Below are 15,159 nucleotides of genomic sequence, written 5' to 3'. Positions count from 1 at the left end.
GTTTGTCCATCTTATTCTGAAAGCTACACACATTGAAATACAGCACCTTCAGTCCTACATTCTTTGTCCTTTTAAATTTGGCCTTTGTGGTACAATTTAACTCTTTGCTCTGTCTGCACTTGTACCCAGTCGTTGGCTTGTCCTTTCTTACATTCATGTTACATCCATCACCTACTTGTAAACCTGTTGGCTCATCCTCAGCTCTGTCATCCTGGTTCCCATTCCCCCGCCATACGAGTTTGTCATGCCATCTACTGGAGGATATCACAGCCAGTGAAATAAAGTTCAAAGTACCTATGTTACTATATACTACCCTCTTTCCTTTTCTTGTGGGCATTCACAGTAAGAACAGAATCAGTGAAAAACTGCATACTGCTAGGGCTAGTTCTAGTGGCCTCCGCTGTCATTTTAAGGTAAAATTATCTGCTTATTGTGTGGGAAAACTGTCATCTTGATCCTAAAATGCTGATTTCCCCCATTGCACCACCTCTTCACAATCATCAAAAGCACATGAGATCACATATCTTATGTCTCAGCAAAATATTAACAGCAAGCTATAAACATTGTTTATATTTAACCATGCTTGTGATAGAGTCACTAAATATTTACAGAATTAGGTCACCTTGTCCAATGTCAATGTTTATGTTCTGTACAAACTTCCTCAAACTTTCTTCAAGTAACTCTTATTCCGCTCCAGACAGAGGACTTGAGTGAAGAATTCCCAGAGGCTGGAGGAAGTTGCCGAGACTGAGCTCTGCTCCATGGGAAGTTCAGGAGCACAGCAAACAGTCAGGTTCACTCTTCCAACTCTGAGTGCAAGGCCCAACCTCCTCATGTCAGGAGCTTAACTCAACTTCAGCAGTTGAATCCCAGGCTAACATCTAAAGAAGGCTTCCTTGTCCTTAGGCAGACCCTCAGATTCAAGGACGATTGCCTGATGTGGTTTGTAAATATTAAAACTACAACTATTATAAGCACTGCGTTAAAACGCACCATTCTCCCTTCACAAAAATGTTTGCACTGTTGCCCCTTTTTGATCAAGAACAGTGACCCATTCCCCAAGTTCCAGCGAATACTGAGACCAATGGTATTCAACGGTAGAAGAATGATTCGAGGCATATCGCTAGTTAAAGACGTGTTCACATTCTCGGGGGCGTGATCCACAGAAGTATGTGTTTCTAGTGCAACTAAATGTCTATCTTGTCACAAATTAATCTTAATCTGCCACACCCAGTTTGTTAAAACTAGAAAGATTTCTATCTGAAATGTTAAATGCAAAAAGAATTTAATAGTAGCAAGTAAATTCAGTTACTGTCTACGTATGGGTGACTAATAGCGAAACACAATCAGCTGAGATTGACACAAGACTGCTCAGAAACACTGAACTGTTGGCCAACCCGACCAGCTCCTGACACAAATTAATGTCTAAAGAGAAGGAATTTCTTCTCCTTAAGATCAAGAATGACTTGTGTTGTCCCCAGTCAATTCATAGTAAATAAAGTTAACGTGGATACCACAGACCCCTCCCGTGGATGGGGCTGGAGATGGCTGACGGGGAGTGTGGGCAGGTGCGCTGTTTGTGAGGCAATCTTCTTCTCCCGCCCCTTTGCAGGACCTGTGTGCTACTGATGGATGGCCCCAGGATTTTTAATGTCCTCCCAAACGCTCCTTCATCCACTTCGAGCTGTCATGGGACTGAGGCCCCGAGCAGACAGAGCCGATGTCACAATTCTTCAAGGACGGTTTGAACTGAACCTTGCAGTTTTTCCACCTGTACACCTGGTAAACTCTCCCCGAGGCCGAGCGCAGAATGGAGCCTGATGATGGATGCGCAAACAACATTGCCACACACACAAAATGCTGGTGGAACGCAGCAGGCCAGGCAGCAACTATAGGGAGAAGCACTGTCGACGTTTTGGGCCGAGACCCTTCGTCAGGACAACATTGCCAAGTGGGTATAACTGAGGCTTCAGTGCTGGGGGACATTGGCCTGGGTCAAGTCATTGATTATGATTTGCTTCTCCTTCCAGTAAATCCTGAGGATAAAGCAGCGACTACATTGGCCAAATATCAGGATGAGGTCCCTTTTTAAGTTATTTCAGTAAATATACTTTTTAACTAATCTATAACATTTAAACAATGTGGGAAGTTAATCAAAGCTGAAGAGCAAAATAACAAAATATTTATGGATATAGCACAGACAGAAACAGTTAGTGGCAGCTCAGTCTGAGTGGAGGTGGAACAACGACAGTAAGTTTTCAATCTCCAGCATCACAGATCCAACACAAACACACACCTCTTGTGTTCGACATTCCTTCCCATGGAAAAATAAAGCAAAAATATTTTGCAGCACACAATTAACAACATACTGCAGGACACAAAGCCAATTATAACAAAATAATCGAACGAAGATCTGACTGCCCCTTCGGGTACACAAAAAAGGCGTGATTGGTACAGCATTTGAGCCTAACCATCGGCAATGAAATTATTGTTATGTCGTTGATAATGATCTGTTATCAATATTTTGCTCCATCCTAATAAAACAGGTTCTGCTTCCCTTATTCAGCACTTTAATCTCTCATCACGTTCTATTTTAGCAAACAATAAAGCATCTGCCTTCATCCAGTCCACTCTTTACACTGAGCTGTAAATTCCAATTCTATCTCCTGTACAATTGTTTTCTCTTTCAGAGCGCCAAGCTGCAGTCCAAACCACATGATTAGGCCCTTGGGAATTCCTTTGGGAAGTAAAGACCAGTAGAAACCTGGGAGCCTAACATCAGAGGTGGGGAAGGTACTAGAAAAATTCTGAGTGACATTTGAAAAGGCCAGGACTAATCAGAAGCAGCCAGCATGGCTTTGTCTGACCAACTTGACCGATTTTTTTTGAAGAGGTAACAAAGTACATCCACAAAAATAGGGCAGTAGATGTGGTATGCAAAGACTAACTAGAAGCCTTTGGCAAAGTCCTACTTGGTCTAAATGATTAAGGCCCATGGGATCCAGGGCATATTGGTAAAATGGATCCAAAACTGGCTTTGACAATAGGAGACAGAGGGTGATGGTAGAGGGCTAGTTTAATTTCATTTGGATGCCTGTGACTACAGGGGTCGCACGAGGATCAACACCGGGACCACTTACAGTTTGTGGTGCACGTGAGATCTAGGCACGATCAGTAGGTTTACAGACGATTCAGCGATTGGTGGAGTTGCTGATAATGGGAAGGTAATCTCAGGCTGCAGTGAGATGTTGATGTGTTCGTGAAATGACAGACGGCATTTAATTCTGCTAAATGTGAGGAAATGCTTTTTGGGAGTACTGCTAAGGCTAGGACACACCATGGATGGTAGGATGTTAGAGAGTAGAGTTTATAGATCATTGAAGGCGATGGCACAGTTAGATAATGTAGTCAGGAACATAAGTGTGATAAGACATTTTATTAGTTGAGGCATTGAATACAAGAGCAAGGATATGATGCTCCAACTTAATCAAACCTTGATGTGACCCTCAGCTGGAGTACTGCAAGTGGTTCTGGTCACCAAGTTGCAGGAAGGGTACGAGAGTACTGGAGAGGGTGAAGAGGAGATTCACCAGGATGCTGCCTGTGACCAGAGAAACTGAGGCTGTTCTCCTGGGGCAGAGGAGGTTAAGAGGGGAAATAATTAAGATATACAGATAAGGAAGACTGCAGCAAACCTTCCCCCATATGAAGAGAACAAAACTAGAGGACAAATGAAGTACGGATATAGAGGAGTATGGGGGGGGGGGGGGGGGGGAATCCTTTTTTTTTACCTGGAATGCACTGGCCAAGACAGTGGGGGTAGTTGAGTGATTGACAGCATTGAAGAAACATCTAGGTGACACTTAAAAGGTGCAGAGGACTATGGACCAAGTGCTGGGAGGAAACATCAATGAAAACAACGTACACAGATTGGCATGCATGAGTAAGACTGAATGGCATTTTCCATGTTGTATTTTTTTCATTTAAGGAACACACTGGATAGGTTTGAGGGTTGGTGCACCATAGTAAAATCTTCTTATTACGATCAGGCCAAAGGAGCATTTGAAGTAGAAACGCTTGACCTTGATCCTGACTATTGGCTGATGGGGAAAACATCTCGAAGGAACAGTTGTTTGGTATTAGGAATAATATGAAACAGCTTGTAAAACATACAAAATCTATTCCAAATTATATTATTGGAAGTGAAGGGCCAGGAAGTTGATTTTAGAAGGGAATTAACATCTGGTACAAATGAATGTAGTTGTATTTATTCTGAGGTTGATAGAAACTTGTACCGGGGTCTGGAATGGAAACTCGTTTTGTAAAACTCACTTGGAACTGCAGATATAGGAAAATATTTCTCTCAGTGTTCCCAAGCACATTCCTTTTCAGTTACAACTTTGTATTTAAGCTTAATGACAATGGCTTTAATGCCTGGTCTGTTTACAGAAATGAGCTTTTGCGGACGGTGTGAGTGATTTTGAGACAGTTTGACAGTGCTGGCATTGGTTTGGGACCTCCTTCATTAGTACCACACCGTGCCAAGCTGATCGAGTACCCTTGCTAAATAAGACAGAGTAACTGCTTCTGAACAGGAGATTGAATGGAATTTCACAAATCCTACAATCAGCAGTAAAGATAACTGAATCATATCAAATTGTATTTGAACTCTAGCAAAGATATGAAGGACTGCACATGTTTGCTTCTGCTTTCAACAGCTTCAACTTGCTCAGGGTAAATGCTAAAAGACTTTGGGAACTATGTGAGGCTGCTCGAAAACATCTAGAGCAGTTGGACAAACACACTCGCTTGTGAGTTATCTTCATTCTTTATTCTAACAGATCTTCAAGTTTACATGATATAACTGTACTCAAAACAACTCTTTACTCCCAAATTTATTTAAAATTGGTTAGTCGAAGGAAATGAATGATTTGACGATTGGTTTCCTTGCTTTGACATCACACCCATGGCAAACTCCTTTTTATTCTGTTTCAGATCATCCATTATTTTGTAATATTTAGTGGAATAGCTTTCTTTATCATTTGGCAACCATATTTCTCCTGCTCAATGCCTGGAATGAACTATTTTCTCCAAAAGATCAAGAAATGTACGTCAGGTAATCAGAACCTTTGGTAGCCCGAACAATGGCTCAGGTCTAATGGAATTGTGGTTTCCCCACAAAAACACACCCAGGAAGGTGAACCAGACTGAACTTTAACCCCAACTTCCAATTGTCAACCAAAGTCAAGCCAATCCGTTACACTTCAGTCATTCCAACACATCCGCCTTTTACCCTGTACAACTCATCCCCCTTGCTCTCTCCACCTCTATCACCTTCCCTGCAGTTTAAACGTTGCTTTGCTTCCACGGATGCTATCTGACTTGCTAGCTATTTTCTGTTTTACCAGCAACCGTGCAAGGCAAACCAACTGTTACAGCGCAACTCAAATGTCAACTCCAGCAGAACCATTGCAAGCAGGTTTGGTCCTGTAATGTACAATGAGTGGCCATGGAAGCCACGAGTGCAAGGTAGTGAGCATGAGAGTTTTGTGAAGCTTCACACTGGTTCATTTAAAAAGCCAGCTTGGTTTACATCAGAAAAGTTTCGATTTGAAATAAAAATGCTCAACCACTTCTGACTGTGGGGAGGTCACTTAAACTCGCACAGGGGAGAATACTAACTCCGTCTAGCAGCATAATTTTAACTGCCAACAAAGTATTGGGCCAAAGATTTTGACCCTCATGTTACAGTTTCCACAAGTTACTCTCCAGTAGTGGTAAGCAGAGGATACGAATGCAACAACGGTATTTGTTAATGGCCACTGCACAACGGTGAAATGGTTCAAACAGGCCCAATGTTAGGGCTGAGAAATGAAGGAGCAAGGGGCCCGAGGGCAGTGAAACTTGGCTGTAGAGGGCAAGTCACCGAGTTTATTTAAAGCAGAGGCTGATAGGTTTTCAATCAAAGGTTATGGGGTAAAGGAAGAGAGTAGGACTTGAGAGGAAAATAAGTCAGTCATGATGGAATGGTGAAGCAGACTCGATGGGTCAAATGCCCAATTCTGCTCACGTTTCTTGGACTGCTTTTCCACAGCTGACATTAAGAGACGTTTCAAGAGCAGCTCACTCCTGTGACGTCGGCCCTTCACATCAGAAAAGGCTGAGACACTTCCTCCATTACCTAATACAGGTCTATATCCATAACAGTCCTGACAACCAGCTTAAACCCACCCCACCCCCCCCCCCCCGAGTTATTAGCTGGAGTATGATCTTGACATGGCTAATATTTGTCATTGCATAATATGGACTTATCAGAGCAGTATTGAAATAGGTGCAGGGGTTGAAGCTTTCTGGCTCCATTCACAATGGTGGAGTTTTACACATTGTTTTGCCCCTTTAAGGACAGAGGGAAATACAGCAAATGCTCCCTGCTGTATATTTCACCCCCACCCAGTCACCCAAGCCAGTGGCTGAATTGATTGATGGGTTGGATATTTCCAGAGTCGAAAATGCATCATCCATTTTTGTCTTCCATGAATGGGTTCAGTAGGTTTGTTTTCTTGCCTGAATGGGAGGCACTAGGGCCCAGAGTTTGGTAGTGGAGGGAAACTGGGGTGAGAAACCAGCCTGAGGTGGTGTGAGGAGGCAAGGAGGAAGGGTAGTGCTTCGGGCAAGGTAACTTCATACCACCCCAGTACTGCAGGCGGGTTCCTCACCCCATGTTGTACCTTCACTCTATCACTCTTTTGCCACCCAGTTCCCTGCACCATCCTTTCCAAACTAATAAGAGGCAATCCAGGACAACACTGTCCAAGCTCCTCAGCAATGCTCCAAAAGGAGAGACGTGTGTGCAACGGTGTCCTCCAGCATCCAGAGATGCAAGAAGCTGCCGGTCAAATCCTCAGAGCGACAAGAAACAAGTGCAAAGTTTCACTGTGATCTTTCAACATAACGTCTAGCAGCATCGGTGGAGGGAAAGGAACTCACATTTTGAGGCAAGGCCCTTCATCAGAACTCCTGTGAACCCTGTGCTCCATCAACAATCAGTTTGCAACTGCCCAGTCCAGGGGACATTCTCAACAAATAAGCTGAATGACAATCTTAAGTAACTTTCATCACAAGTCATTTATTGTTCCAGGTCAAATTTTAAACGAAGTATCAGTCGTATCACCAGGGTCAATTTTTAGCACTAATCACAGAATGCAATACCGGAGTCAACTGCAACATCAGTTATTAAAACATCAGCAGTCCAAGCATTAAGCCCAGAGGCCACTCTTAACTAAAATTAAAGCATTTGATAAAAAAACTACATTCCAAATGAATGCAATTATTAAGTTCCAAATATAAAGAAAACAAAGTAGAGATTAAAGCACTAAGCAGCCTGGATTGGAACCATTTCATGTTGCAAGAACAGAATGCATTCCACATTCTGAAGGTCAGATCAACTGTTAAGATTCGAATGCCAGCATTTACTTCCTTTCTTACATAAAGTGATTAGCGGTAGCTCTCCTCTGGGCTTATTTATTCTGCTCTGACTCTCCATATAATCAGCACCAATAAATGCTGCAGGGACTCGAGTCATCACAACGGAACAAGCTTGAACATCATTAGCTTTGCCTGGTTTATTTTTTTACCAGACGAATGGGGCTTCATTTCTACATTGAATTGGCTCCGACCCCTGGTATCTATGTAGCAGGTGCAGAGTTACCAGCAGGGACTTGGCAGAGGGCAGGAGGAACGGGAACTGCAGGACATGCTTATCTTGTCTTCTTGCCTCCGTTGCCGTGGTAACACTCCTGCCTCTCATAACAACCAGAACACAAGAGTGCAGTGGAGGATCTTCCTCACATTGCATAACACCAGGTTGCTACCAAAGTGCTGCGTTTGGGGGGGGGGGGGGGGGGGGGGCGGAGGGAGGATAAAAACAGATTTTCCCAAGTTCCTGAAATTGGAGAGGGGGTAACTATGAACACAGTGACAAGCCGTTGGGATTGTAGGTATGGCGGGAAGGGGAATAGCAGCAAAACTACGGGGAACTCCCAATTCCAAATGGAGTGGCAGGAGTTGTGGTGGAAAGTCTGTGGCAAGGCAGAAGAAGAAAGACTTCCTCAGAATCAATAACTTAAAATGCAAATAGCACCATTTCATTAGCAAAAAGATAAAAGGGTTGTAAACGACATTGAGTAAACACACTCCCCAGTATTCATCCTCACCAAAGGCATTTTGCAAAGTGAAATCTTGCTTCGCCAGATTTAAAGCCGAGACACATTTGGCTGAAAACATCCTTTGGACAAACTTTAAAAGAAAATAAACCCTATTTAACAGAATAGCTTGTAGTCAGGAAACCAGAGAACATCTGTCATGCATTCCAGATCATCACTTAATGCTTTGAGTGAAAATTTTTAGTATTTATGTGACCTTATGTGCAATTTGATTCCTGTTTCTGCCTGCAATCCAACAGTGAACACACTTCCTGGTAATTCATAAGCTCTGGGGCACTTAAAACTGGCCCATGTGGAAGAAATTATATGAATATATTTTCCAGGACACTGTGGGCTGTGATACTGCTGCAAGTAAGCGTTTCATTGCACCTGTACATTTGTGTACTTGTGCCTAGGACAATCAACTCTGATTTGTTCCTGACTGGTGACAGAACAATGCTCTGTGGATTTAGCACTAAACTTACATTCAGGACTAATCCACTTTTTCCCTTTCTCTGATAGGATGTGGGAGTTGTTATTGGACCCAGTGTTATCAGCCAGCCTTGGGAGCTACTTTCATGAACTGGCACAGATAGTACACTGGGAGTACACAGTGTGTAGCCAGGTCAGGAGCTCCAAGATTTAGAACCAGTGAGAGAGTTCCAGCACAGTATGGAGCATGACATTTTGTGCAGGGACGTACTTTACAGACTCTGCTCTCCCAGTATTATCCCTCCAGTGTTGAACTGAATTGACTTTGTAATAAATAGTATGTACAACAGGACTGTCAGTATAACATAGAAATACAATTGTGTCAGCGTGAATTATCAGTCTGATGGCCTGGTGGAAGAAGCTGTCCTGGAGCCTGTTGGTCCTGGCTTTTATACTGCAGTACTGTTTCCCGGATGCTAGCAGCTGGAACAGTTTGTGGTTGGGGTGACATGAGTCCCCAATGATCCTTCAGGCCCTTTTTACACACCTGTCTTTGTAAATGTCCTGAATAGTGGGAAGTTCACATCTACAGATGCACTGGGCTGTCCGCACCACTCTCTGCAGAGTCCTGCGATTGAGGGAAGTACAGTTCCCATACAGGCAGTGATGCAGCCAGTCAGGATGCTCTCAATCATACCACTACAGAAAGTTCTTAGGATTTGGAGGCCCATACCAAACTTCCTCAACCACCTGAGGTGAAAGAGGTGCTGTTGTGCCTTTTTCACCACACAGCCGGTGTGTACAGACCACGTGAGATCCTCGGTGATGTGTATGCCGAGGAAGTAAAGCTGTTTCCCCTCTCAACTCCAGATCCATTGATGTCAATAGGAGTTAGCCTGTCTCCATTCCTCCTGTAGTCTACAACCAGCTCCTTTGTTTTTGCGACATTGAGGGAGAGGTTGTTTTCTTGACACCAGACATCTTCTCTGTAGGCTGCCTTGTTAATATTTGAGGTTAGGCCAAGCATCCATTAAAACTCAATCTCACCAATAAAATCCTGCCGATTGTAATGGGCAAACCTAGGTGATCTCACAGGACCTTTCCCTGCACAAAGCTTTACAATCTACTAACAACTGTGAGCTTGGGTTCTAGATCACAACTTTGTAGCTCTCAAAACTACCTTATGTGTCCTCAACTCTAGTCATCTTATCAATAAACCCAAGTGCTTCTGGAGGAAATCCAGATCTTGGCAACTCTTCAGCTAATGGACCCCTGCTGGGTAAAATTTCAGAGAGCTATTTAGTGCTTAGTGGAATGCAACGTTAGCACAATAGAACCTTGCCTCATCTAGCACCCACATGCATCCGAGATAACTAAACTACTCAAAAGCTGGAAGTAATTATTCCCATATGAAGGCTCTGCAAAAAGCCCAAGGCAAAATACTTTTTTTTGAACAATAAAGAAGAATACATCTAGTGTAAAATATGGCAGCCATTATAATTATCTGTTTCTAAATATGGTATTAAGTAAAATAATGATATTAATATCAACCTCAAAGGCTGGAAAATCCTCCTTCTGCCAGACACAGATAAACAATTTATTGGGAGTCAGTCCTTAGTTTAATCAGGAATCAATCTATTAGCCAAAATTAAAAGACTTTTAAGTAAATGTATGTGCTCATTTCACATCACTTCCTTCAATTGAGAGGTTTCAGCGCTGAAATGGACAGAGTCAATGTCCAGTCACTCACATTCTCAAAGGAATAAAGACTCAATGTGTGTGCATCTACTGATTTCACCATAACCAGCAGATTCTGATGTTGATCAAGGTGTAGAATCAACAATAATAATTTTAGGGCTCATACGGCTGGAGTCAACTTGACAGCGTATGAAGACTAGAATTTTTTTGTCTCCACCTTCACTATGGATCAAGTCTCCGTCAAATCAACAGTTCCCAGTGTAGTGCCAAGTCAGGCCAATTGGCTACTTCCTACAGAAATGCAACTCCACCCAACTATTTTTACATTACTGGTCCTCAATAACACCAGCAACTCACCACAATACTTCCAGTCAGTGGCACTTGTTGCTGACCTTAAGGAAGGTTCTCCATGAAGGTCTACTGAGATTTCAGAAAGCATTTTCAGGCTTACTGTATCAGTCCCCGAAATTCAGATCAGTTCAATTAAGTTCCATTAATGTCATGGGAGACGGATGCTTGTGAAGATGTACTACATCTCTGATGGCAACGTTAGGGTATGTGTCGAGTCACAAAATCCCTGCCCATTCTCGAGTAACAACAGCAAACTCCAACAGTTCACTGTGATTAGCACCAGAGATCCTGGACTCTGTGGAATCCTGCTCTACGATTTATCTCTTGTGTGTCTGACAGCAGCGATTACACCACGTGAAGCATGCTATTATCTGCAGAGACCTCGGAAGCATTCGAACGCCTGACACAGCATTTGAGATAAGCTCTGGTTCCAGCTCACGTTTTCCCGACCTCTAGCCAAGATGCCGGGCACAAGTCTCCATCCTGCATCAGCGTCGTTTTCCCAATGTAACTGGGAATTAGGTGCCCGAGGTTCTGATGGGTAATGCGTCCAACTCTCATCACACGAGTGAAGGTCAATGTCAAACACTCAAGACTCTACCATAACAGATTAAACTGTCAAACTGATTTATTCTGTGAAGTTACTATAAAATATATAAACCACCTAGCTGATTATATTCTTTTTACAGAAATTAACTTAGAGTACCTTTTTTTAAAATGTTAAAAAACAATGTTTTAGCCAATTACTTTCATTTAATATCTGTTACTATGTGCGCAAAGGAAGATCCCAAAACAATAAAGACATAGTGAAACACTTCTAACCAGTTTCTACCAATGGTGGAAAAAGCACAATAATACTTGCTGAATAGTGCGATGGGTTAACTTACACTTGCATCAGGCCCTGTGTTTAGCAACTCATTTGAAGGCTGTATCTTTAACAAGGCAGAATGCAAAAATCTGCTGGTACATGCATTGCTGCATTTATTGCAAGTAACACAGAAGAGGAAGGAACGTAAGTTATACACTGCCCATGTAAAATAAGGCTTGTGTGGCACATAATCACCAGCATAAACTTTGTAGGCTGAATAGCCTACTTGTTATATCAAAACTGCCCTGGTAAATTCTATTCTCGTAACCTAATTTCTAAGCAGCAAGCAGGCACTAGTGGAATATCAAACTTCAGCCACCTTTTTGTTACCAAATTAGCATATCAATGTAAATTATCAACCCTGTCCCCTTCAAATCCAGCTTCTGCTCTCCACTGAAGACACAACTTCCATTTTAAAACTATTTACCCCAAGATCTTTTACAAATATACATCCACTCATTGTAAGAAGCAGCAAGCACTGTTACAATGAAATGGTGTTAAACAATCCAATTTCAACATTAAAATTGCACTTAGATTACAAGTCTCAAAAATGGGCCAAGTAGTTATTTAGAACAGAATGGACACATTCAGAAAAACAATGCAAAGAAAAATCTCCATACAAGCCACGATGTAAAATTATATTCAATTTACAAACTAATGGAAATTAAGTACAGTCCAATTTTAAAAGAATGATTATTTTTGTGGAATAAGAAGTTCAAATCTCTCAACGTGCAAAGTCAGGAGGAATGAAAGCCCTTTCCATAATCTCCTGATTTAAAACCTATTGGAAGTGGAGGTTAAAAGGACTCCTTTGATTACATGCCAGAAAATCAACTGACAGAATGACAATGTAAAATTCTGTAGCTCGTGAATAGTTTATTCTCTGAGTTGGCAACAAATCAATGGAAATAAAAAGCTCTTAAACAAGGCATGGAATCAGCTGGAGAGATGCTGGCTGCTAGCTGCACTATTTGGACATACTAGAAATCCAAACTTGCTTGATCATGCTATATGAGTGAAGAAACAGTTTTCCCTTTGACATATAACATTTCAAAACAATATTATGCAGGAACAATAAACCTTTAATGTTGTGGGCTGAGCAGTGATTCAGCCTAGGGATGGATTGGAAGGGTGGATATAGTCAGTAGAAACTCTGCACACAACAGTACTTGGTGAAAATGGAGATGGCTAGTAATCAGTGGCAGAGCTAAATATTCCTCTCTCAGCTCTGTTACATCACTGGTAGCCTGCCCAAACTGAAAATGATATCCATTAATGACAACTATAGCCTTCACCATTCACAGTGGTTGCACCATCGTTATTTAAGCACATCTATAACCTATTATTAAAGGATTTAAAACTACAGCCAAGTTAGCTCAGTCAATGTGAAAGTGAGATGATCCAACAAGTCATTTAAAGGATTTTGACCCAAAAACGGAGGAATTCCACTCTGCTGTCGAACCTATTTTACTAAGCCGCCAATAAAAGTAAATCTTGAAGATAATGCAACCTGTATTGTGCTCCTCATTCATGTGGCCTTACATAAAGGTACTGCTTACAATGAGCGCACTGAGAACAGAGAGGCACAAATTGCAGAATAAAAACTCTACTTCCAGTATTCCAGAGGTCTGAGTGTTACGACAGGTTCTGAGGGTAAGAATAGGTCAATGAGGATCCAACAGAATGGCAGAGCAAGCCCTGGCACAAATGGAGTCTTTTGTTAGATACATTTGGACTTTTCCCCGCATTTTTATTAGAGGAAAACTGAGCCGAGTGTTTTTAAAAAATTAACATAATTGTGGTTTTCGTTTGTACTGCATCGGATCTGGAGTAACAATTATTTTTATTCGCCTTTACAGTTTTGTGCAGGAAATTACATTAAACAATCGGGGTCTTGAGCTTATAAAGACCATAAACAAACATATCAGACAAGGAGAGTATTGGCATTTACTGTATTGTTTATGAGTGAGGCTGTCTGCTGCAAATCTGCATCTTTTCAGAAATAGTTATTGAACTTCACCCATTGACCTTGTGTAGAATACATCAATCTACACAACGAATGTTTTATTTAATCATCATGACTACACATTATCCCAAATGCAATAATGGCATGTTGTGAGCAGGGTTCACAGAAGGAGGGGCATCAATCTACTGACTGGAATTCAATATTAATACCTGAAATTTTATCAGTTACTTTGCCAGCTTGCTTTTGTTCTGATTTGCTATCTTCTAGATTTCTTTTTACTAGATTGGCGGCATTATATTCAGTGTTATGGGGCAAATTCCTATACCATTGATTAGACAGCAATTTCAACTGCACCTTGTCCAATCCATTATCTAGCCACTTCAGCAGCCTTAGTTACCTGCTCTCTGTCCCTATTGATGCGATCTGTCAGAAGATCTGAATTGTTTCTCTCCTCTTCCAGCTCCATCTCCAAATCCACCAGTTTATCCTGCAAACATAAATCAGGTTGAAGTGGAAATAGCAACTACCACTCCCATAAATCTGCTTCACCTACTATCCACAAGCTTATGCATTAGGTTTCAATATTGGTTCTGGGGTTCAAAGCCATTCAGTCTTTAGAGCAGATGTATAGATTAATGAACAAATACTTTAGAATCAAGGTACTTCTCAAAAATTATGCAAAAAGATGTAAGAATTATTAGGAGTATTTCTATATAACAACTTTCTAAAATATAAATATGAATGTAATAAAACTAACATGTCCTTTATTATTTTTAATGGTTAGAACTATTTAATATTTAGTCATAAGCAGCAGTTCAGGATTTTAATACTTGAACATGTTTTCACTTTTCAACCTCTGTTAATATATGGGATTGTATGATCCTGATAGGTTGAATGGCCTGCTAAGTCATCAAAGAGAAGGGAAAGAAGTCAAAAAGCAAACAAACCAAAAAACATGTGGTCACCCATTTAAGGCAAACCATTTCCTGAGGAAGGTCAATTAAACTTCTGATTCTGTGATTCAGTTTAAAATTAGTTACACAGTCAGGTGCGATCTTGTGACATTTTCAGCTTGTCCTATACCAGGAAGTCAGAGCTAAATGTTAAGATAAAATTGCTCAGAAGCTCTATTCACCTCTATTTGCTTGACTTGCCGCGCTCGATCATCAACACAATGCACTTTACTTTCAAGGTCTCGCTCTAGGTCGCTGACGTTCTGCCTCAGCTGCTGGCTCTTCAGAAGTGCTTCATCACGCTCTTGGGAACAGTCTTCCAACTCCTCACGCAGGCGTCGTATCTGCCCCAAAACACCCAGACAACATCAACAGTTTAACAAAAAGATATTATGTCTGCTGGAAAGTAAATTACAATTAGAAAATCCTGTTACTGTTGAATATTACAGCTCGGGGCGTCAGAGTTTGGAATCCAATTCCAACGCCATATGTAAGGAGTCTATACGTCTTTCCTGGGGAATGAATGGGTTGTCTCCAGCTGCTCCAGTTTCCTCCCATAGCCCAAGATGTACAAGTTAGTAGGCTAATTGGTCATTGTAAATTGTTCCATGATTAGGCTCAGAAGACTAGCTCAAAGAGCTGTAAGGGCCTATTCTGCGCGGTATCTCTAACTAACTAAAATAAATACTA

General features: G+C 41.6%; 1 protein-coding gene across 4 annotated transcripts in view; it reads right to left on the bottom strand.

The window, feature by feature from the left end:
* Positions 1 to 15,159, bottom strand: part of cgnl1 (cingulin-like 1) — a 214,784-nt gene that overhangs the window by 48,864 nt on the left and 150,761 nt on the right. For all 4 annotated transcript variants that reach the window (XM_073032901.1, XM_073032900.1, XM_073032898.1 and 1 more), the window contains exons 13-14: positions 14,652 to 14,813; positions 13,914 to 14,003 (exon numbers count right to left, since the gene is read on the bottom strand). In XM_073032901.1, the coding sequence (XP_072889002.1) occupies positions 13,914 to 14,003; positions 14,652 to 14,813 (252 nt within the window). The remainder of the gene's footprint in view (positions 1 to 13,913; positions 14,004 to 14,651; positions 14,814 to 15,159) is intronic.

Source organism: Hemitrygon akajei, chromosome 30, assembly GCF_048418815.1.
Source record: "Hemitrygon akajei chromosome 30, sHemAka1.3, whole genome shotgun sequence".
NCBI lineage: Eukaryota > Metazoa > Chordata > Chondrichthyes > Myliobatiformes > Dasyatidae > Hemitrygon > Hemitrygon akajei.
This window is presented reverse-complemented; position numbering and strand designations above follow the sequence as displayed.